The 23,307-nt window shown below is 38.0% G+C and overlaps 6 protein-coding genes across 7 annotated transcripts; 5 read left to right on the top strand and 1 right to left on the bottom strand.

The window, feature by feature from the left end:
* Positions 1–2,222: 2,222 nt before the first annotated feature.
* LOC119071863 (tetratricopeptide repeat protein 38-like) lies at positions 2,223–3,911 on the top strand. Its single transcript, XM_037176925.1, has 4 exons — positions 2,223–2,315; positions 2,386–2,545; positions 2,601–2,885; positions 2,947–3,911. Exons 1-4 carry the CDS (start codon positions 2,283–2,285, stop codon positions 3,828–3,830), a joined length of 1,362 nt encoding a protein of 453 aa, XP_037032820.1. The 5' UTR covers positions 2,223–2,282; the 3' UTR covers positions 3,831–3,911.
* Positions 3,912–7,870: 3,959 nt separating this feature from the next.
* LOC119071860 lies at positions 7,871–10,588 on the top strand. The gene is made up of 5 exons (XM_037176922.1): positions 7,871–8,161; positions 8,227–8,406; positions 8,476–9,186; positions 9,523–9,720; positions 9,788–10,588. Exons 1-5 carry the CDS (start codon positions 7,982–7,984, stop codon positions 10,253–10,255), a joined length of 1,737 nt encoding a protein of 578 aa, XP_037032817.1. The 5' UTR covers positions 7,871–7,981; the 3' UTR covers positions 10,256–10,588.
* Positions 10,547–13,194, bottom strand: LOC119071861 (vacuolar ATPase assembly integral membrane protein VMA21 homolog). The gene is made up of 2 exons (XM_037176923.1): positions 13,050–13,194; positions 10,547–10,906 (listed from the first exon to the last, which is right to left on the bottom strand). The coding sequence occupies exons 1-2, from the start codon at positions 13,080–13,082 to the stop codon at positions 10,658–10,660; spliced, it is 282 nt and encodes a 93-aa protein (XP_037032818.1). The 5' UTR covers positions 13,083–13,194; the 3' UTR covers positions 10,547–10,657.
* Positions 13,195–13,275: 81 nt separating this feature from the next.
* Positions 13,276–17,516, top strand: LOC119071859 (DNA repair endonuclease XPF). The gene is made up of 12 exons (XM_037176921.1): positions 13,276–13,666; positions 13,729–14,487; positions 14,612–14,766; positions 14,831–15,150; positions 15,207–15,411; positions 15,477–15,598; positions 15,654–15,977; positions 16,037–16,249; positions 16,356–16,529; positions 16,591–16,761; positions 17,085–17,255; positions 17,317–17,516. Exons 1-12 carry the CDS (start codon positions 13,422–13,424, stop codon positions 17,461–17,463), a joined length of 3,006 nt encoding a protein of 1,001 aa, XP_037032816.1. The 5' UTR covers positions 13,276–13,421; the 3' UTR covers positions 17,464–17,516.
* A 252-nt stretch (positions 17,517–17,768) lies between these two features.
* On the top strand, positions 17,769–19,913 carry LOC119071858. Of its 2 annotated transcripts, none has more exons than XM_037176918.1 (3): positions 17,769–18,061; positions 19,058–19,242; positions 19,331–19,913. In XM_037176918.1, the coding sequence occupies exons 2-3, from the start codon at positions 19,062–19,064 to the stop codon at positions 19,696–19,698; spliced, it is 549 nt and encodes a 182-aa protein (XP_037032813.1). In that variant the 5' UTR covers positions 17,769–18,061; positions 19,058–19,061; the 3' UTR covers positions 19,699–19,913. The 2 variants fall into 2 exon arrangements, with proteins under 2 accessions (XP_037032813.1, XP_037032815.1); XM_037176920.1 differs by lacking the exon at positions 17,769–18,061 and adding an exon at positions 18,324–18,595.
* A 281-nt stretch (positions 19,914–20,194) lies between these two features.
* Positions 20,195–22,378, top strand: LOC119071857 (putative alpha-L-fucosidase). The gene is made up of 9 exons (XM_037176917.1): positions 20,195–20,383; positions 20,443–20,714; positions 20,775–20,855; positions 20,934–21,070; positions 21,211–21,263; positions 21,322–21,381; positions 21,446–21,558; positions 21,614–21,727; positions 21,787–22,378. Exons 1-9 carry the CDS (start codon positions 20,238–20,240, stop codon positions 22,245–22,247), a joined length of 1,437 nt encoding a protein of 478 aa, XP_037032812.1. The 5' UTR covers positions 20,195–20,237; the 3' UTR covers positions 22,248–22,378.
* Positions 22,379–23,307: the final 929 nt, after the last annotated feature.

Raw genomic sequence — 23,307 nt, 5'->3', positions numbered from 1 at the left:
TTTGAAAGGTACAGTAAGAGGCAGTGAGATTTCAGCGTGGATTTGCTTCTGCTGTTTTTCAGCTGATCCACACAAACTTTTTATGTCTTTTTATACGGTTTTACCACTAGAACACACGTGCGTGAAGCTTCAACCATATAATTGTATTCATTGTATGTGTGGAAGCTGAAAAATAGCTGAAGTAAATTCATACTGAAATTTCACTGCCTCTGACTGTACACTCAATGCGAATACCTACATTTCATAAATAGTAATTTGTTACTATTAACAAATTCTCGATGTCCAGCAAAAAAAAGTTTTTGGGATCCTAAGATATTTGGGATAGTGGTCAAATTGCCACCGTACAAAATAGCAAGGTATGCTTTGGTGAGGTCACGCAGATACAGATACGCGGGTGACACACCACAGTTGATGATAAAATGGCCGAGTTCATACAAAAATTCACCTAAAATCATCAGAAGTGGTTGATTCGGTTTTCTTCTGTTCTTTCAGCACATTTTTAAGACCGCTCACCCCTTGGCAATTTTCTAGCCTACATTTGTGCGCAAAAAATATTCGTTTTTTGATGATTTCTCTGAACCAAAACCTTTTTTGGAAAAGTAAAACCCTTAAGACGAATCTACACATGGCTGAAGTGTTGCCTACATATCGGGGCAAAATTATTATTAATTTGATGATAATTTTGGACTCGCATCCTTTTTCGAAAGGTAAAAATTTAAATGTTTGTGGTGATGTTACCTCAGTCCAAGAAAACTCAATATTTCACGAAAATTGACACATTATTTGAGTTTACTCGGAGTTAGATTACATCACCACAAGCATTTAAATTTTTGCTGAAAACTAACACATTTTAACACCAAACGATGGTCGTACTTTTTCGAAAAAGACTGCGAGTCCAAAATTATCATCAAAATATTAATAATTTTGCCCCGATATGTAGGCAACAATTTAGCCATGTGTAGATTCGTCTTGAAGCATGCAAAAATGTGTTACTTTTAAGAGAAAAATTGGTTTGTGGATGATAACTTATTCCACTTGGAGAAACCTTTGCAAATGTGTAAATTTATGTGTTTTGCAAAGGTTTTTCCAAGTGAGTTAAGCTATCGACCACAAACCAATTTTCCCCTTAAAAGTAACACATTTTTGCATGCTTAATTTTCCTAACAATAGGTTCCTCAACATCTGCCACTTGTGACGCAAATTTATTTTTGTAAAATTTTCTTTCACAATTTTTTTGGTACAATTTTTTGTTGAAGAAACTTTTGCGCACCCTCAGCGATATCAATTATTTTGTAAGTAAGATAAAAGAGTTGCGTTACATTTACCCTTTAAGGGTTTTTTGACTGATATCACCACTTTTGTAAGTATGTCATTTCGAAAACATCAAAAAACCTTATGGAAATGAAAAAATTCTAGAGAAATCAGTCTGAATCCCAAAGTCTAGAAACCGATCTTAAAAACACTAAAGCTGTACAACGTCATCTACACCCCAAGCCGAGGCTTTAGCCGACTTAAAAAAATATTTCAGCTCTCCAGTCTGCCATGGACTTCAAGCATGAGTGGTGGTCTGAATAGGGTACTCAAACTTAACAGTGTAACACACAACTGTAAAACACTTAAACCTTTTCCTACAAAATAGTACTAAATTTGAATATGAAACGAATTAACTTTCTTCGACATTTATTCACTATTGTTTATACACAACAATTCGGACTTAGCAGTTCATTCAGATGAATCGATGCGTTACACTTTTGTTATTTCCTTTAATTGAGATTATTCAAAAAAAAACAAATTCCATTATCGCATTTACCCAAGTGATAAGATATGAAAAGAAAAGTATTGATAGCAGGGACTATTTTTGGGAAAACATTTAAGTTTTTCCAAATTTTTACAAGGAAAATACCGGAAAATTTGGGAGAATATTGGATAATGTTTCTCCAAATATAGTCGCTGATTCTGATTGATAATATATATTATTACACAAGGGATGTAACTCCTTCGACCTAAAACTCTTAAATACTTTTACCCATCTATACATTGTCGATGTAGCTAACAGTACATGAATTGAACGATAATGATGGATCAAACTTCGACTGGTGTTATGAGATGAGTGTTATACCCCTCTAGTTGTATTTATCTCAAAACGCAGTTAAACTTATCTCTATTCGAATTAATTGTTAGCTCTACGAATTACGATTATAAAATGATGCTTTTGTTCGTCTATAGAAGACACTCTCAAAGTAAGTTTGTTTGATGCTGCAGTGATAGGGAATAGGTAGAAAATGCGTGAGATACACCAACTAAGGGATGTTCAAGTGAGTCGAATTTCAAATATTTCCTCAGATGTTAAAGTGACACTTTGAATTACTTTGGAAAAATTGATAGTCCTGGATGGATAGTGGAATGAAACTATCTACCGCTTGTAATGAAACAGCTAAACTATACGATGCAGCAGTATCGCAACTCGCGGGCTGGTACGATAACAAACAGTTAGATGGGCTTGAATCCACTCTAAAGAAAATGATGGAGGCTGACCCACAATTCAGTAAGAATTTCTTTGAAAACTTTTAAAGTTTCAATTTCAAATCTCTAAACTATAGTTGCTGGACGATCACTCAAACATAGTCTTGAAGTCATTGGAGGATCAAACATAAAGAACAATCCTACCCTAGAAAAAAATATCGAACGACTCGCTTCAGATGTTGAATCGAATTCTAACACTTGCGGTGAATGGGAAAAGCTTCATGTGAAAGCTTTGCAATTTTCATCGATGGGTAATGCTGAAGCTGCTGTCAGACAATGGGAAGAAATTTTGATAGAATATCCGTCAGACATTTTGAGCTTACATTTGGCTGGAATGACGTGTCTTATAAATGGTACAATGGGTACGGCGCACTTCTCGCATGTTAACAGAGAATTTCATTTTCACTAACTTTTACTCAACAGAAAAAGTTTCCGGCATTTCTGGTCGCATTTTGCCGTCATTCGAAGACGAACATTCTTTAAGTTCTATCCACGCATGGCATTCGTTCGGATTGAGTGAAATAAATTTACTTCCGCAAGCTGAACGACACGCCAGAATCGGTATATCATTGGAACCGAAAAATGGTTTTTCTACTCATGCTATGGCTCATGTGTTTGAAATGACGTCACGATACGACGACGGTATCGCGTACATGAACGATAATGAAACACTATGGAATTTTTCGAATCACATTGCCGGTCACAACTATTGGCACTGGTCCCTATACTACCTTACTAAAGGCGAATTCGAATCAGCTGCAGATGTTTTGGATCAAAAATTATTGAATCGACCAGATTTTGGTAGATTTGACAGCCTCACATTGTCCTACTTGCTAGCAATGGAAGATTATTCGATATCGGATGTTATGCAGAAACATGGTGACCGATACGAAGACATTATAAAACAGAACCAGGCAAATCATTACAGATCATTCAATGACGTTCGAATCATGATGGGATTGTGTGTAAGCAAAAAATATGACGAGGCTGAACAGTTTATGACTGAGTCAAAAGGAAGCGAGTGTATTCATGGACGAAATGTGAACGAAAATCTGCTGACATCTATTTGGTCGTACAGCAGAGAGATGTACGAAGATTGCGTTGAACTGTTGTGGCCGATTCGATACAATATAAAACAGATTGGTGGTAGCGAAGCTCAACGTGATGTATTTAGTTTGATGCTGATACATGCCTGTTTGAGATCGAAAAAAGTGAAACACAATCGGCTTGCTAGCCAATTGATTGAAGAGCGAGAAATTCATCGGATGAAATCTCCATTAGTGGATAGACTAAGACGTTTGCTGTGAGACTGTAAAGAATTATCATGAATAAATCAAAATGAATAAATTAAAGTAGCTCCTTAGAATTGTTACAAACTGGAGCTACGCAGGTCACTTGTTGTGTTTTATTTTTTTGAAAAATAAACGAAATGAAATAAATGAAAATCATAATCGTTACATCCTGCTTCATAGGCTGCTAGAGGTCTCTACGGGAAGATGCTGTAAATGGCTTCCTCAGTCCAGAGATTTGCAACCTACACTTTATTTGTTCAGCAAAATCAGAGTACTCAGGAGTTTATATCGAGTGCAAAGTACTTTATGAGGCCCAAGATGTGTAATTATGACACGAGGCCGCAAACCGTTTGTCATAATCTACATCGTGAGCCTAATAATGGTTATTTGGATCACAAGGGACGAAAGTAAAAAAATTCAACCGTGTGCGAAGTTTGCAGCCCGTGGCCAGGGCGGCAATCGCACAGGTTGAATTTTTTTACGTCGTGCCATGTGATCCATACAAATTTTGCAGAGATCCATACAACGATTTATATATAACAGATGAGGCATCTAAAGTTTGCAAATTTTGCACATTGTGATTCCATCGAAATTAACGAAAAACGTTCTTCTCAAATCTTGCATTAATTTTCATCATTGAGTCTAACTTTAGAACAGAAATCTAAATGTTCACTAAATATTGACACATTGAACCAATGTATAGGACCGTTGCAAATTCCACCGTCAATTCATTTCACTGCGTATGTTGTACACTGTACAATCATACGTTAGTGTGGGCGAGCGGTGTGTTGGTAACATTTTCCTTTCAGGAATGGCTAGACATTTGTTATCAACAACCGACGTCTGCACGAAAAAGAATTTTCAAAAAGAAAAAACCTGCAGTGCATTAATATAACGATTCAAGGTAAAGCTTGGATTTGTGTGGACGCATGAATGTGGGAATAAAGAGGAAACTACATATGGATAAATTGTTGCCTACATTTCGCGGCAAAATTATTATTATTTTGATGATAATTTTGGACTCGCATCCTTTTTCGAAAAAGTACGACCATATCGTTTGTTTATAAAATGTGTCAGTAAAAATTTAAATGTTTGTGGTGATGTAAACTCGTCCGAGAAAACTCAATATTTTACGAAAATTGCCACATATTTTGAGTTTTCTCGGAGTTAGATTACGTCACCACAAGCATTTAAATTTTTGCTGAAAATTAACACATTTTAACACCAAACGATGGTCATACTTTTTCCAAAAAAAAATCGAGTCCAAAATTATCATCAAAATAATAATGATTTTGCCCCGAAATATAGGCAACAATTTAGCCATGTGTCGATTCGTCTTAAGAGGAATCTACATATGGCTAAATTGTTGCCTACATTTCGGGGCAATATTATTATTATTTTGATGATAATTTTGGACTCGATTTTTTTTGGAAAAAGTACGACCCTCGTTTGGTGTTAATAGTATTTTACATGACTAGGGATAAAAATGAAAAGTAGAGTTTTAGTGTGAATTTTGTTTATCCGAGCCAAAGCCGAGGTCAATAAACACACGAAAACGAGCCCTTTCATTTTTATCCCGAGTTATGTAATGGATTTTACATGCTGAGGGCGTCGAAAGTAGGGTGTAGCGGTTTTGACAAAATGTCTTAGTTCTTCTAAGGCTCAGCTGTAAATCCACTCAGCTGGTCCATCTGATCATTTTATGAAAGAAAAAAAAATTCAAACTTTAATTTTGTGCTGCCGCCAGATCGATTTTTGAAAATTTCGTCGTTTTCGGTCCACGTCACATAAATAGATTTTTTACGGTGGGCTCAGTGTACATAAAAAGTTGGGTCCACATGGTAATCTAATCTCCAGACTTCACAGATTATTTCACAAAAAAGATCAGGTCTAAAAAATATTTTTTGAGTTTGTGACTGATTGTCAAAGTTCCCCGATGGTGATTTTGAGACTTAAATCTCGCTACAAAATTTGATTAAAATGTGCAAAAATGTAAATTAAACGTTAAATATGCTAAATGGGCCCGCGGTGAGTCAAACACAACATCTGATTTGAATTGGGATATCTAAATTTATTATTTATCTGACAAAAAGTTGTGATTTTGGTACATTTTGGTACATGGAATATTGGCGACGAAAGTCGGATTACATCAAATCAATAATTTTTTTGCTTAGAATGTATTCCCAGGTTCTGACAATACGAAACCTTTAATTTTAAACGTTTTCTAAGCGTTAAATAATTTTAAATTTGAAAATGTAACGAGACGTACTCACTGGCAATAGAACCTGTCAACAGTACGTAAATGAGCTTAGAAAACGTTTAAAATTAAAGGTTTCGTATTGTCAGATAAATAATAAATTTAGGTGTCCCAAATCAAATCAGATGTTGTATTTGACTCACCGCGGTCCATTTAGCATATTTAAAGTTTAATTTACATTTTTGCACATTTTCATCAAATTTTGTGACGAGATTTAAGTCTCAAAATCACCATCGGGGAACTATGACAATCAGTCATGAACTCAAAAAATATTTTTTAGGCTTGATCTTTTTTGTGAAATAATCTGTGAAGTTTGGAGATTAGGTTACCATGTGGACCCAACTTTTTATGTACACTGAGCCCACCGTAAAAAATCTATTTATGTGGCGTGGACCGAAAACGACGAAATTTTCAAAAATCGATCTGGCGGCAGCACAAAATTAAAGTTTGAAATTTTTTTTTCTTTCATAAAATGATCAGATGGACCAGCTGAGTGGATTTCCGGCTGAGCCTTAGAAGAACTAAGACATTTTGTCAAAACCGCTACAGGCTACACCCTAGTCGAAAGGCGTGCTTCAAACATGAAAACATGAAAAGTACAGTTTTCGACGCATGTAGTATGTAAAATGTGTTAGCTTTCAGTAAAAATTTAAGAGGTTCCGAGCCTACGCTGAAATTGTAGCCTACATTTCTGCGTTTCGAAATTTTTGATCGCTGATATCTTTTTACGAGAGCCCTTTTTGAAAAATGTACGACCACATTTTCGAGTAAAAATATGTCAGCTTTGAATAAAAAATAAAATTGTCTGTGAAAGTTCCATGTGCTTTGAGAAAACTGTACCGATGCCCCAAATTTGCATCAAAGGTACACTTTTCATCACTTCAAAAAAAGAAAAATTATTGGAATCTGAAAGTTTTGTATCAGTCACCTTTGATCTGCTTTCGATTTCCAACTCAAATTTTTATGTGTTGGTGTGAAGAATAATAACACAGGCTGCCTGTGACAGACAAGGGGGAACTTGAATCAAATGATCGGAAATGGCGTATACATATTCGCTGCTCTTCACTGTTAACCATTTAGGTGACGTTCTGAAAGAACATGTCGTTTAAACAGTATAATCACGGAGACAGCAAAGTTAGAACGTTTCAGTGGATTTTGTCTTCCTCCATACTAAGTCGATGAGGGAGCCACTAGAAAAAGCCTCTGTCACGGCCTTTGTAATCAACTGAGGAGCCATAACGTCTTCTTTTCGAACCTATGACCATTTGTGTACTTATATGGAAGTGGCAGCGCCCGGTTTTTTAACGTTACGATTTTGCAACGGACTAAATGCAACACTATACCTCACCCACAGCGCAAGGTTATTAGACTAAAAACCATTTTCAAGTATAGGGTAAATGAATCAAACAGAACACTTAACAGAGCAGATGCCCTTCCCTTACCTAAAGGATCACGTGAAGTACATTTAATTTAATGAAGCAAAGACACTGTTTCGACCTAGGGAGTCAGTGGTGGTCCGAGGCTACTAGCATTTGCAAGAACAATTTTATACTTTATCTGTTAACAACAGTGACAAAACACTGCATAACGGTTAAAATTTGCCGCAGTTACGGCATCTACTGTTACGGGTCATTCACCTTTTCTTATAGCACTGATGCTCTTTGATGATGCTGTTGATGTTGATGGAGGCGTCGATTTAGCATTTAGCCGACAAGATTTTGTAGTAGATCGTTGTGGACATGATGGTTTCGGGCGGTTTACATAAATTCAAGTACATATTCACCTATTTTGACATCTATTGACATTTCGACGATTCCATCGAAACCTTCTCTGTGTTTTGATGAAAACTTTTAATTTTGTGAAGAAAATTTGTGTAAATCCGACCTTTATTTAACAGTGAAGACACGCAATGGGTTTCGACAATGTGCCGACATTGTCGGGTCTGTTTCACATAGTATCGACGAAAGACGAGAAATGTGGCTATCTGGAAACAGTTCTGTCGTGGAACCATTTCTGGGGCAATGCATTACAACAACCATCTTTTACACCGTTTTCATACAACAGCAGCAATGTCTTCGAGTATTTAGAGGTATGTGCTTGGCGAATTTTTAGCCAGCCACATAAAAGACGGAGTCAATTTACAATCGCTTGCAGATGTTCGAGGTAAACGATCCAAAATTGTACAGTCACTGTAAGAACAATAACATGGACTTGAAACTGTGGGAGAAGAAAGAGAATTCGTTCAAGGAACTGTTGAATATCCCCATACAGCTGCGCCCCTTTTTCGACACTTTCGGCAATCCCAAAAACGCCAGTCAATTCTACAAGGGAAAGGTAACCGAATTGAAAATCTTCATGTCCAACTGATGACCAACCATATTCATTTAATGAATCCCAATACAGATGCCTGTGGTGTCGCTTACCGACTGGATAGAAGTTAACATTGGTTCCATTATGTCGGCAAAAATACAGGTAGCGTTGGCCATTGGAACGGTGGATCAATTGAATGCATTCAAATCGAGCAGAAACATTACGATTAATCCCTGCACGACAAGTAGAAGCGACAATCCGACTGCGAAAAAGGCAAACCAAACCGCACTAGCCGATATGCTGAACACATTTATTGACAACTTGGCATTGAGTCTTCCAAAACGAGTTTCTGAGTCAACAGATCAACGCCAACAGTATTCAACCGATCCACGTTATCAATTACGGCGCACATCCGATTTGTTGGATGTTCTGCATAATGCATTGAAAAATCCTACACCGAGTTTGATCACATCGTCATCGGCACTACCATTTAAAGTGAACGGAAGAGCAACGAATCTGCCAACAAATAATGTCCAACCGAAAGGTATTAAAGAAAATGTTCGAGTGACAGTGAAAATAGACCGTGCACGGAATTTGATAGCTAAGGACAATACTCATGACAGTCTGGATGACGAGTCGACTGAGGACAACAGGCCCTGTACTTATGTTTCATTTGAAGCGATTGAATTTGATAACGGAGAGCAATATTCGACGTTTGCTACGAGAATTGCACAAAATAGCTGCAATCCTCACTGGAACGAAAAATTCAACGTTATGCTGCCAAAGGATTTGCTGCAAAAAGAAGTGAGTTGCAAATTCACAAATTTTTAATTTTTAGTATGGAGGTCCAAGGTGTCCTAACTTCTGCGGAAGAAGTAGCTTCTTGACGAGCCTATTTACCGAATCAGGTCCTGACTATACAAAATCTAGAGACTTACTTTAAAGCGGGGAAAAGTTTTGATTTTAAGTTATCTTTAGAGTAAACTGAGGGAGGAAATGAAGTGGAGATTGAGTGCGGGCTTTTTTCCTTTTTTCTTAAAGCTTCAACGATATTCCAGACCCTGTGATATGAAAAGCCATTTAATTCTGACTTCATCCTTGATAAAATTTTACGATAACGGTTTTCGACTTTCCCTGCAGACTGACAAGAAACTTGTTTTGAAAATCTGGCGAAAAATATCCTCGAATTCGATGATGAGTCATGGCTCTCAACACACTGACCAAGACGAAATGATTGGTGTCACTGCAATAGATTTGAGTCCACTATCTTCTGAATCGACTATAGCCGGTTATTTCAATATGGTTGACGCAGCCGGTCACGTCAACGGTGAACTGAAGGTAACTTTAACAATTTATTATAATAAGAATTCCGCTTTATGTGACTGTGAATATGAACGTTTTCCAGATTCATATTGTGCCAACAGACGATACGGACTGCGTAGAAAATAGTAATACTTCAACCGACGACACATCGGAACTGCCAAATACTTTGAAAGACTTAGAGACTGGTTCGTACCACTTAGACAATGTGGTGCTGAGTCGAACATTGAAACGCAAGTTCACCGAACTCGAAGAAATAAGTGAGCGACTGAAATCCCGTCTATTAGACGTCACTGCCGCCGACGAGAGTTTCGATGTTGACGATGAATTTGAAAACGATTTGAACACTTGTCCGGACGAAGATGATGTGGACGATAGCGGTGAATTTGATTGGAATCGTTTTTCGACTTTAGAAATTGATTGTGGTACGAGCGAACCGGTAACGGAGACAGTGGATCGTGGCGATGTGTTAACCAATGTTTTTGAACGATCCACTCGGAATAATGTACTGGGAGATGAAAACCCATCAGTGAACGTCCAAACTCATGAATAACATTCGAATGATAAGCGCGTACGAGTCATCGTTTTCAAACGGTAAGTTTAAATTGAACCATTCAGTGAACAAGTAAGACCGGCAGTTACTCAGGCGGGTTTTACATTGATTCGGATTCGATCTGGTTCGTTCCTTTTTACTTCTTTATGTTTAAGTATAACTCCTCTCTCGGAACAATGATTAAGAATAATTCAGTTTCTTGGTTTAAATTATTATTTTTTTAAAAAGGGTTTCGCGTATAAGCTAAGACTTAGTAGAACCGTCGTATACTATAACAAAATCAATATTTCATAATAAAAAAAAGAATAAAAATTGCGATTTTATTTTATGTAATCCACCAAATGTTTTTATTGTATCTTCATGCTGTTCGAAGAGTATGTTCACAAATTGTCGCCACCCCTTTTAGTCTTCTTTTTCCGCAGCCGATTTCTCAGCATTGAAATAGGCTCTGTATAAGTACAGCCCCAAAGCGAAATGGAGCGTAATCACAGCGGCTACTGCTGAGTATATATTACTTTGTATGGATGTGGCTTGTAGGACCGAATCGAATAACATGTATTTCAGCGAAAAGAATGTCACAATTGGCAGAAAGATGATTAACAGGCAGTAAAATAATACGGTTTGGAATGCAGTCGAATCACTGTGGACGACCTGTAAACGGAAGAGAAAAGAAACAATCGATTTTTAAGCAGATAAAAATGGTAACCAAGTTGAGAAGTTCGTCAAACTAAAAGGGATTCTTTTGAAAAACAGAATCTTGAAATCGGACGCATTTTCCATTGGACTTTTTTATATATGCCCAATTAGGTATTCGACCCCAGAAGCCAAAACCACTTTCAAAAAAATTCTTCGAAGCTTGTGTGACTAGTGTGAGGTGATCAAAAACCGAAAACTTACACTTTTCTTACAAAAATTTCTCCAGTTACACGAGCCGTACAGTGTCGTGTGGGGTGTCACTAGAAAGGTAATTGCATGTACTTCCGGGGCAAATAGGGTCTTATTGGGTTTTAAATTCATCCACACTGAGACATGTGCAGTTGAAGTTTTCAACCGAAAAAAGACTAAAAACTCACACTTTTCTTACAGAAATTTCTCGAGTTACAAGAAACGTTCATGGCCGTGTGGGGTGTCATATGAAAGGTAATTGCATGTTCTTTCAGGATAAGTAGAGCTTACGGAAGTTTGGTTGCATCTACGATGAATTATGTGAAGTTGAAATGTTTAAGTGCTTATATTGCATCGGAGATGCTACCAAACTTCCGTAAGCTGTACTTCTCCTGAAAGTACATGCAATTACCTTTCATATGACACCTCATACGACCATGTACGTTTCGTGTACCTCGAGAAATTTCTGTATGAAAAGTGTGAGTTTTCAGTCTTTTTTCGGTTGAAAACTTCAACTGCACATGTCTCAGTGTGGATGAATTTTAAACCCAATAAGACCCCATTTACCCCGAAAGTACATGCAATTACCTTTCTAATGACACCCCACACGACCCTGTACGGCTCGTGTACCTGGAGAAATTTCTGTAAGAAAAGTCCATGTTTTCAGTTTTCGATCACCTCCCACCAGCCACACAAGCTTCGAAGAATTTTTTTGAAAGTGGTTTTAGATTCTAGGGACCAATACCAATCCAGGCACATATAAAATAGTCCAATGGAAAATGCGTCCGATTTCAAGATTCTGTTTTTCAAAAGAATCCCTCTAACAATTTATCGTAACGCAGGCAAAACCGGGAATGATGTGAGGATTAGTAAATAGATTGACTACTCCACTTTCTGCTGATCAAGTCCCAGTTTCAAACTCAATCTAATATTTCAGTTCAAGTTCAAAACGTACAGAGATTTCGCATATCCATCTTCTTGACTTACACCATCAGGGTCTCGTAAATTTGAGAATCACCTGGAAGTTTCTAAATCCGATTTGGAGTTTCTGTCAATCGTGGAAATAAGACGAAATATTTAGATCCGAGGAGGGAAACGAATACCAAATCAGTCGGTACATCAAATGTAGGCCACACACATTTTGAGGTGTAGGAGCGTGTAGAAGCGAGGTGAAAAGGATCACAAGAGATATGTTACATAGTCTGGAAGGAGATCGTCCCAACCAGACAAATGTTTGAACTCTCACAAGTTCCATCTTTCATAGATTGTAAAATAACGGTGACGACACTACAGTGTCAACCAGCTATATGCTGTAAGTTTAGCTACTTAATCTCACTAGAGCCCTGAGCCACTTCCAAATGACTCAGTGAACGACATGAACTGAATAAGATGATTGTGTAAACAAACCTCGAGTGCTTACTATGGACAAGACACATAAATAGGTGTGAGAATGATAGAATGGTTGAGGAAAAACACAATGGGCCCAACAAGAGATTTCCTCAGTGCTCAGTTGCGAGTAAAGTAACTACCTCACAGTCAAACCAAACCAAGGGACGAACTGTCCTCTTTTTTGGGTTTCAAATTGTTAAACCTAATGTTCAATCACATCTGGGACACGGTATGTCCACGACACTTCTAGCACTGGCACTACTGTCGTCTGGAAACGTTTATTCCACGGCTTTTAACAGGAAGTACCCGCGTCATGAATATCAGTGTTTGCTCCCCTCAAAACAATTGGATTCTTTTGATTAAACAAACACATTCTATGGGAATGACTATCACTTTGCATGCAAAGTGACAGCGAACATGCACTGAAATGCCCGGGCCTAGGCGTGATCACAAATTGTGAAATGATGTGCAGGAATGTTAGAATGAAGCCTTAGTTTCGTTGAGATGGGGTGAGTCTTACCGGTTTCGGTTTGTTGTTCTTTTGTTTGGCCATTATATCATTTATATTTTCACTTGTAAAATTACATGTACAGTCGGTCGCTAGTTTGGCTGTGAAGCTTTATCATATGATTAAAAGTTTGACAGTGACTGAAGAGTGGAAGTGTCAAATTTAGTACAAAAAAATAGAGAAAGTTTACAATTACTGTAGTAGTACCAGAGGATGCACCGTACTGCCGGCTCGTGACAACAGTGTCTTACAGTAGATTTTCTGTGACATTAACGGTTGTTGATGTTTATTTCACAATAAAATCTTTAAATTGAAAGAAATGATTTACGCGATTCCTCGCACCTCACTGATGTAAAGCGAAAACTATTATCGAAATCGCCAATCATGTCGTCCGCCCATCAATCAACATCATCATCACTAAATCCGGAACCATCAACTTCGTCCAGTTCTTTCAGTGTCCAAGATACGGATAGCAAAGATGACGAGAGTGAACTTGAGTTGGAAAAGAAAATGTGTGAGGCCGTCGGAGCGGAAGAGTTCCTCGATAAAAGTGGTGTTTATATGCTGCCGTACCAAAAACAAATTTTTCTCGATCTAGTTTATTCGGACGCACTCGTTGTGTGTGCCAAGTAAGACTTTTAGCATTACATTCCATTGCACCGATTTTTACTTTGAAACACTTGCTTACCAGGGGAATCAGTTACAACACCGTCGTCACAAACTTATTGCGAGCTTACTGTGATTCGGCAAACTTGGTGTTGGTAATAAACGCTGCCGATTACGAGGAGAAATATTTCAAATCAAGAATCGATTCGCGACACATTCACGAGTCGTCAACGAATGCCAACGAGCGTCAGCAAATCTATCTGCAGGGTGGCATCCAATTTCTAACGACTCGTATCCTCGTCGTCGATCTGTTGAAGGAGCGCATTCCTATCGATTTGATTACGGGCATCATCATTTTGCGAGCCCATCAAATCGTTGAATCGTGCCAGGAGGCTTTCGCTCTACGCCTGTATCGCCAGAAAAACAAAACCGGCTTCATCAAGGCGTTCACCAATGCAGCCGAATCGTTTACATATGGCTACGGGCATGTGGAGAAAGTGATGAGAAATATTTTCGTCAAAGAACTGTACATTTGGCCTCGGTTCCACATTACAGTACAGAAGTCGTTGAAGCCATACGAACCTCAAGTCGTTGAACTGCACATACCGATGACCACAAAGATGACAATGATTCAGACGCACATTCTGGACATTATGAACTATCTGGTGAAGGAAATCAAGCGAATAAATCGGTTCGTTGATATGCAAGAGATAACCGTCGAGAATTGTGTTACGAAGAAATTTCACAAGATTCTACAGGCGCAGTTGGACTCCGTCTGGCATCAATTGAGCTCACAGACTAAAGTATTGATTTCGGACTTGAAGGTGATGCGCAGTTTGATGATGTAAGTATGAACTTGAGATTAACCTGGGAAACCGACAAATTGGTCGGCAGAATGCGAGGGATTCATATGAACTTCACGCTTTTGTAATTTGTTCGTCATAAGTTCCATTGAATGCATGTTTCAGATCAGCAATTTACAGCGATTCCGTGTCCATGTTCGTTTCTATGAAGAAATATCGCTCTTCCACTTATGCCAACAACAGTTCCGGCTGGGTGTTTTTGGATGCAGCCGAACAAATTTTTAAAATTACAAAGGAGCGTGTCTACAATGACAAAGATGGTAAGGTAGTCACACATAACACACACACACACACACACAAAATTGCTCCATTTTTTATGTTCAGAATTCGAACCGGAACTGTGTCCAAAGTGGAAAGCTCTGTCGGAAATTTTACGCTTGGAAATCCCAAATGATATTAAACGTTCCATCGACCGTAGACCGACTATCTTGAACGAGCCAATTAAAGTGTTGATATTGTGTCAGGATTCGCGAACCTGTTCACAATTGAATCAGTATTTGCTGCAAGGCGGTGAACGTCATCTCTTCTATCAAGCCGTTCGGAATGATTTGACTGTGGCCAAGTTGTCGGAAAAGTTTCAAGTCGTTCAAGAATCGGATGCAGATGCTGTGCGGATTGAAAATGCTGCCATTTACAAGACAAAGGTAATCGAATAGTGGATCGATCACTGGCTTGATTCTAACATAAGATTTGGTTCTAGCAAAAACCCGCTCCTGAACCAATATCGTTACCTACCGTTCCACCGAAAGCCACAAAGCCAAGTACCTCTGCGGAACCCAACGATAAAAAATTATTTATTCGAGACCGCATCGCTAAGAAGAAAGAGATTGAGGATGCCGAATTGGGCGCTGATGACACTGAATCGGCAGAGAAGAATGAGATCTTTGTTCAAGATGATCATGTTGGTTAGTGGCGCAATGTGCATCTGTTTGGAGTTGTAACTTTTCATGAAAATTTTGTTAATTTGCAGATGATGATCTGTACCGTGACTCGTACATTTTGACAATGACCCAAAGTAAACTCAACGAATCGGTGGACGACTCTTTTGATGTAACACAAATGGCTGATGCGGCCTTTGAATCATTTGCTGAGGTTTAAGAGTTGCGTTTACTCAAGCCGATAAGAAAACTTAATTCCCAATTTTCAGCTGGAAAATTTGGATGTCACTCAAATACTGAACACAACCACCAAACCCATTGTTTGCATACAAACGTTCAAAAATTACGAGGATGGCGTTTTGTCACTGGAACACACCCTGAATGGCATGGATCCTGGCTACGTCATTATGTATCACAGCAATGTTACGGCCATTCGGCAGATTGAAACATTTGAAGCTATGAAAAGACGCCAGCCCCATTATCGATTGAAAGTCTTTTTCCTGCTGCATGCACAAACCGTTGAAGAGCAGTCCTACTTAACGACTCTAAGACGTGAGAAGCAAGCGTTCGAATTTTTGATCGAGACGAAGAGTGTAAGCCCTTCACGATACCTTTGCTGTCATTCAACTTTTCACTATTTTCTGCCGAATAGAAAATGGTGGTGCCTGAGTATCAAGATGGAAAATCGGATGACCCATTGTTGGCCATGCAGAATGCTATTAAAGAGGACACGAGGAAAGCTGGTGGTCAAAGTACAGCGGTCAAAACAATACCGAAAATCATAGTCGACATGCGAGAGTTTCGTTCCGATCTGCCTTGTTTGATACATAAGCGTGGCATAGAAGTAGTTCCCGTTACAATAACAGTTAAGTGTTGACGTTGGTCAAGAATCATTGAAATATTGCCGCTCATCGGTTTGATGAATTGGGATGCAAGCAACAGATCTAATTACAATTCGTTTCCTTCTGTAGATTGGTGACTACATTCTGACTCCAGATATTTGTGTTGAACGCAAATCTATTTCCGATTTGATCGGCAGTTTGAATTCAGGAAGATTGTACAATCAATGTGTTCAAATGACGAGACACTACCTCAAGCCAATACTGCTAATTGAATTCGATCAAAACAAACCTTTTCATCTTCAGGTGCAGTAGGACAGTGATTATTTGAAGGTATCCATTAACCAAAAATGTGTACGTTTTTCAGAGTCACTACATGATTTCCGGCGAATCAATGTCCAATGTTGATATAACACAGAAGTTACAACTGTTGACCATTTGTTTCCCGAAATTGCGTATCGTCTGGTCACCAAGTCCATATGCAACGGCACAACTATTTGAAGAGTTGAAGCAAAACCGAGACGAACCTGATGCAACGGTGAGTCCATTATGATGGTAAATTTCGGCTTAAAAACGTTTTCGATATTTGTGGTGCAATATCGCTCAGTTTCACAGTTAGCATGACAAAAATACTTAGTCATTTTGTCCAGGCCCGAACTGACGAGTTTTTTTTATTTTTGTATAAATGAAGGGCAAAGAAGCGTTTCTTACAAATTTTCTTTAATAGAACGCCTAAAGGCTTTTTTTGGCCAGTCCGGCCTTGATCTGGTCCAATGTTTAAGGATTGATGTACTGGTTCCATCTACTGTCCGAAATATATAGTATTTCTTGCTGCAATTTGTAAACATCATTAATTTTCAGACGGCCGCATCTTTCGGATCGTCAGACGCCAAAGAACTAGAAACAATTGTCGATAAGATCAACCCCACCACACATGATTTTCTAATGAAATTGCCGGGTATCAACTCGAGAAATATTCACATGCTGATGAGACGAGTGGCAAATATGAAAGAGTTGTTGAAACAAACCGAGGTACCGTTTGACGGAAAAGTTTAAAGGAAATCTTTTTTTTTATTCTTGCAATACTTCTTAGGCCGAACTTGCTGTTATTTTGAATAGTGAAGGCAATGCTAAGCTGCTGCATGATATTTTACATACCGCACACAAGCCCGTTCCTTCAGATTCTGCAGTCGATAAGAAAGCTTCGTATAAATCCAAACGTTTTGGTATCAGAAAATAATATTCCTTCGTGTGACGGGCAGATATTTAAAATAAAACATTTTTGTACCAAAATTTTGGTCTTTCGATTTTATAAAGTACTCAAAAAACTGGATTTGAAAATCGTGAGTAGTGTCTTACATGAAACGTGAGTTCGTGAGCTGTAAAATCTACGGGCAGCGAAATGATAACAGAAGGCGTTGATGCCGCCCAACGCCATCTGTTATTATTTCTCTGTTTGCGGCAGAAAAAGTAGTAGATCAAGTCGCACAAATTTGCAACGAATAAACTATTACGATCAGAGCGAGAAAACCGACTAATTAATTATAACTTGCCTTGGGGTACACGTCAAAGTATTTGCTTCTCTTTCAACATGTTACGATGCGAGCGAGATGGCCGAAGATCAGTTTATTTACTTACATTGGGGTACTTGTCAAAATATTTCTTTTACTTTCATCATAAAACTCTATAGCACCAGATTTGACAACAATTATAACAAAACTGGCGACTGTGTCGTACGTGACTCGCAAATATATTCTCTAATTCATTTTAAATGTTTCATTGTACATACCATCCTTTAAGAAATAGAAGTTAAAGTTAATCTCGACCGATTATTAAGCGTAAGTTTTCTTGCTAATTATTGTTAATTACTATTTGTTAATTTAGTTAATAATTTTGAACAAATTACAACTAGTGATGCAATCTCAGTTCATTTAGCCAGCCGTACCGGTATTATCCTCTCATTTAGATAGTTTAGAGAGGGTATTTGTGTCGGCCTTACTTTTTTACTTATTTACCCACAATGGTATTTGTTTTTCTGATTTTTCCGTTTATTGTTCCGAATTTCCTGTACATGTCGCACACATAACAACAATTCCCTTACTCAACGTAACTTGATGGATGGTTATATAAAATATTCATTTTTTCGCATTTAGCTTGCGCATGCACCTTGTAAACGGTTCAAAGTACACAACATACTTTGAGGTCGTTATGTAAATGGTGGAGGAATGTCGCGGTTTTTTTGTGTTATGTAAGCTAGTTAATAGGAGGCTCCAAAATTCTATGGAAAAAAGTGACAAAATGTTTGAGTGCAGTGGGTCCGCTGCGAAAACGTGTATGTGAGACCGACTCGATCCCAATCGATTTAGGAGGATGTAAGTGCTCAAGAGGGAAGTATGCGATTAAAAAAAAAAACTGGAAACCAGGGTTTGAGAAAATTTGATAATTCGGACTGATGTTAGGACTGATGATCATGTTAGGATATCTTTCTTTATAAGTATAAGTTTATTTAAATATTCACTGAACGTATGAAAATTTTTAACAGTGTCCTTTATATTTCTAACGACGAAGTCGCACTTTTCGGGTCCTAGGTATGAAAGATATATTTTATTTCGAATGAAGAGATAATATTGTCTTTGTAGAACACGATTTCAGACAATAATGCATACCATTTTTGCATTAATAATTCATTTCAATTAGATAATGCAAAAGTTGATGATTATCGAATTAGGTCAGCTCTCCAGTATTTAGCTTAATTCCACTGTGTGTCTCACTCAAAAAAATTGGAAAACACACCCGAATCCATTTTATTTCTATAATTTTCTCCTTGTTACCAGAAAAATGGCCTTCCTGGACGCGGGTATGTTACATTTTGAGGGAGATCTGTGTAAAAACGGAGATGACGCTGCTCAAGCCAGTTTTTTAAAGAAATTTTATCAAACTTACGACCGAATTAATAAATCAACGACACTATTTCAAAAATATTCAAACGCACTCGAGATCGCCAGAAGCAACAACAAAAGTAAGTTAAACGATTATTTTCACATTAGACTATTTACCATCACCTTACATTCAGGCTATCAATTAACAAACTCTTGCAATCATTTTAGCACAAGTGGACTGGAAGACGTCAACCGCATTGCTCAAAGACATGCACATCGATAGAGCAAGCTACTCAGCGGTTTTGAAATGGGTAGTTACCGCTCTTGATGATGATGGCATTAAGAACTCCATAACCAGGTCGGAATGCAAAGAGCTTCTTGATTTGTCTGAGGAGGCTTGTGGTTGGAGGGAGCGGCAGATAGACTTATATAATCAGAAAAGTAAAGCAGATGATGGTCATATTGGTGCGTATAAAATGTGGACAAATATTAGGGATAAGGTGGAAGAAGTTCAGAAAGAGGTGAATGAGAAAGGTAAGGGACAATTTTATTCGGACAATAACAACTTCAAGGAGTACAAAAATTTGTTTAAATGAAAAGTTTATAAATTGATCTAAGAACCATGTTTAGAAAACAATCACCTCGAGTTTTGTCGTTTTCTAATATGTCAACTAATCAGGATGTGATCCAGGAATATCTATTAAATATTGTTTAATGTTAATTTTACCGCAATTTAGTGTTCGAGGAAGTGCCTTATCAGTATAACTGTTTTGTACTTAGATTTTTAATAAAGTTACCACTCTTCTATTGCAGAAAACTCTGTCCTTTTTTTTAAATAATTCTTGAAGCCATATAAATGTATGTTTATGGTGATGAGGGAAGAAATCTGATGCACATCTTATCCCGACTGCAATTGTCTTATTTATTATACCAATAGAGGAGGCAGATTGCTACGGTATTCCGTTAGTATGCTTACAACCTTTTTATCATTTATAGTATTGATTAATCATTACTCCAATGGCAAAAACCCATTTATCAGCAAGATAACTACGAGTGTTTCTATAAATAATGAGATGTGATGAAGATCCAATTAGAACGAGTAAAGTGTGCGGAGTACACACATCACAATTGAAAAATGAAACTAATTATCGGATCAATTTTACTTAATTTGATCGTAATAAATGCATTGAAAGACTTGAGAAACGTTGACGAAAAACCAGCCATCAAAAATCGATTCGAACCGACTTGGGAGAGTCTGGACTCCAGAGAATTGCCGAAATGGTGAAAAAAAACTGATACACGACAACGAAAACGATTTTTCTGACTAGTCCAAACATTAGGTACGACGAGGCTAAAGTTGGCATTTTTATACATTGGGGTGTTTATTCGGTGCCCAGTTTTGGTTCGGAGTGGTTTTGGTACAATTGGCGATCGCAAAACGAATGGATCAACTATGAGGAATACATTGAATTTATGGAAAAGAATTTCAAGCCTCGCTTCACCTATCAGGAATTTGCCAGAGACTTTACCGGTGAACATTTCAATGCAACTGAGTGGGTTCAGATGTTCGCTCAAAGTGGAGCAAAGTATATTGTGTTAACCAGCAAACATCGTGAGTAGAATGTGATCAGTTTGGGAATTTGCATTATATTTCTATGTCGGTTACTACCAGATGATGGATATACACTTTGGCCATCAACGTATTCGTATAGTTGGAACTCTGTTGACATTGGATTGAAAAGAGATATCATTTGTAAGGCGAACGATTTTTTGATTTTAGCTTTATAGCTCGAATTTGCGATTAATTAATAACAAGAGCCTGTGTTCGCAGTGGAGCTATCTCAAGCCGTACGTGCCGATAATCGTCTGAGATTTGGGTTGTATCACTCACTGCTAGAGTGGTATAATCCAATGTATTTGAGAGATAAAGAAAGTGATTTTTCGCAAACCGAATTCGTCGAGAAAAAGGTATGTTTGTAACTGGATTTTAGAGCGGAATTTCTAGAATGAAATGGTTCCTAGACTGTGCCTGGCAGTCAGAAAAGAATTTACGGAAATTCCGTGCTTTGTTATCTTTCTTGGTTGATAAGAGGAATGCCATTTTACAGGTTATGCCTGAATTAACGGAGCTTGTAATGACTTATCAGCCGGAAATTGTATGGTAAGTTTTTTCTCACTGATCGTCCATAGTCAATAATTATTTAACTCGGGTCAAAAAGGTCTGATGGAGAGTGGGAAGCGCCATACAGATATTGGAATGCAACTCAATTCCTAGCATGGTATGTAGCTTAACTAAGTAGGTATAAACTCGATAGTTCAAAATGTGTCCGAATGGAAATTTAGGCTATACAACGACAGCCCAGTTGCCGAAACAGTTATTTCGAATGACAGATGGGGAGAAGATACAATGTGCCAGCATGGAGGCTTCTTTACGTGCCATGATCGTTTTAATCCAGGTTAAACATGACATGACTCCCGAATGCTCATTTTCATAATTTATTGATAACGCAGGTGTTTTACAACCTCATAAGTGGGAGAATGCTATGACAATCGACAGAGGGAGTTGGGGACACAGACATAATGCTAAATTAGGAGATTTCCTAACGTCCAAGCAGCTCGTTACAGGTTATAATCATTCATCTCATGGGTCTGATGGTATATTTAAGCAATTCCTATTTGAATAGAACTCGTCATCACGGTAAGCTGTGGTGGCAATATACTGATTAACGTTGGTCCTGATAAGACAGGCCTCATACAGCCAATTTTCGCTGAGCGACTACGTGATTTGGGCAGATGGCTTTCAATCAACGGTCAAGCCATTTACAGCTCTCAGCCGTGGATATATCAAAATGACACTAGCACACCTAACGTGTGGTATACGTCAGGTCAATCATCAACACCTCTGCGAAAAAATGTTTACGCTATCATTCTGGACTACCCTTACGATGCTGAAAGTATCGAATTGTTTTCGCTTTTCGGGCAGACCGATGAAAATACCACCATCGGCATATTGGGCTACCCGAATACGTTGCAGTGGAGCGTGACTGCAAATTCGGCTATTGTTACGTTTCCCAGTAAAGCACAGCTCGATAAAAGAGGACTTGACTTTGCTTGGACTCTGGTAGTCGACATTCCAGATGAATGATGGATATTGTTTTAACTTTTAACAGACGACAAGCATATCAACGACTAAATCAGATATCGAATCTACTACTTCTTTTGATCTAAGAATTTTCAGCAGATTGAAATAAAATCTTTCACTTCATTTACTTTTAACATTTTGTTGTATAAGACAACAGTAGCTAGAGCTCAAGTAAGTATCGCTTAGTCTTTAATACATTTTTTTTTTACTTTATTCGTTTCAACACACATTTCATATTAACCAGAAAGTTTGCTCATTTCTGTATTTGCAGTTGATAACTGCATCATTGATGACTATAGCCCATGTTCGGCATATAGGCAAAGCATTTCTTCAGGCGAACATTAGGGCGTAATAAGCTTTGTATGGTAATGGTTCGTAAGTGGAGATTGATCGATATGATCATTGGAGTGGATCGAATTCATCTAATTGACCTACTTTATCTGCTCGTGATCTTAGAGGGGTAATGGTGATAATGAAAGCTATATGTACACTGTACTACAGAGGTACTTTCCTTCACATCTCCAACGATACCCAAAATAACTTTGTAGTGACGTCGAAAGTGTACTTTCCACCAGATAACATTTTTGGAACCAACCTACCTAAATTAGTGGGATTGGAAAAAGAATTGGATTTTCAAGTTGGTAAATTCGATCCACCCTAATGGGGGATTGAAGTTTTGACCAATCCGACGCAGACGTTATTCTAAGCAAAAAAAATGGTTCTACCAGCCGCCTAAAATGTGCCTGAGGCTGTTTTCAGTCTCGACGAAAATAAGTATGTGTAAGGTGTTCTGCAGCAAGAACTACATAAGTATCGACAATTCTGATCAAAAGAATTTCTAAAAACAGTGTAAAATCAAAAATATAGGGCCGCCAATTTGTAATTTTCTTACGGGCGGCTGTACGTTTCGAAGCTTAGACGAACTTATAAACAGATCAGTGCATTTTAGAGACAGACCGTTGAACAATTTTTTGTTTAGAATGATGTTTTACGTCGATTAAAAATGCTTTATAAAAACTTCAATACCCCATTGATCATGCATCCCAAAAATGTCCAATGTGAT

This window comes from Bradysia coprophila (genome assembly GCF_014529535.1).
Source record: "Bradysia coprophila strain Holo2 chromosome IV unlocalized genomic scaffold, BU_Bcop_v1 contig_5, whole genome shotgun sequence".
NCBI classification, from domain to species: domain Eukaryota; kingdom Metazoa; phylum Arthropoda; class Insecta; order Diptera; family Sciaridae; genus Bradysia; species Bradysia coprophila.
Note: the sequence above shows the minus strand (reverse complement) of the source record. Positions and strands in the feature narration are given on the sequence as shown.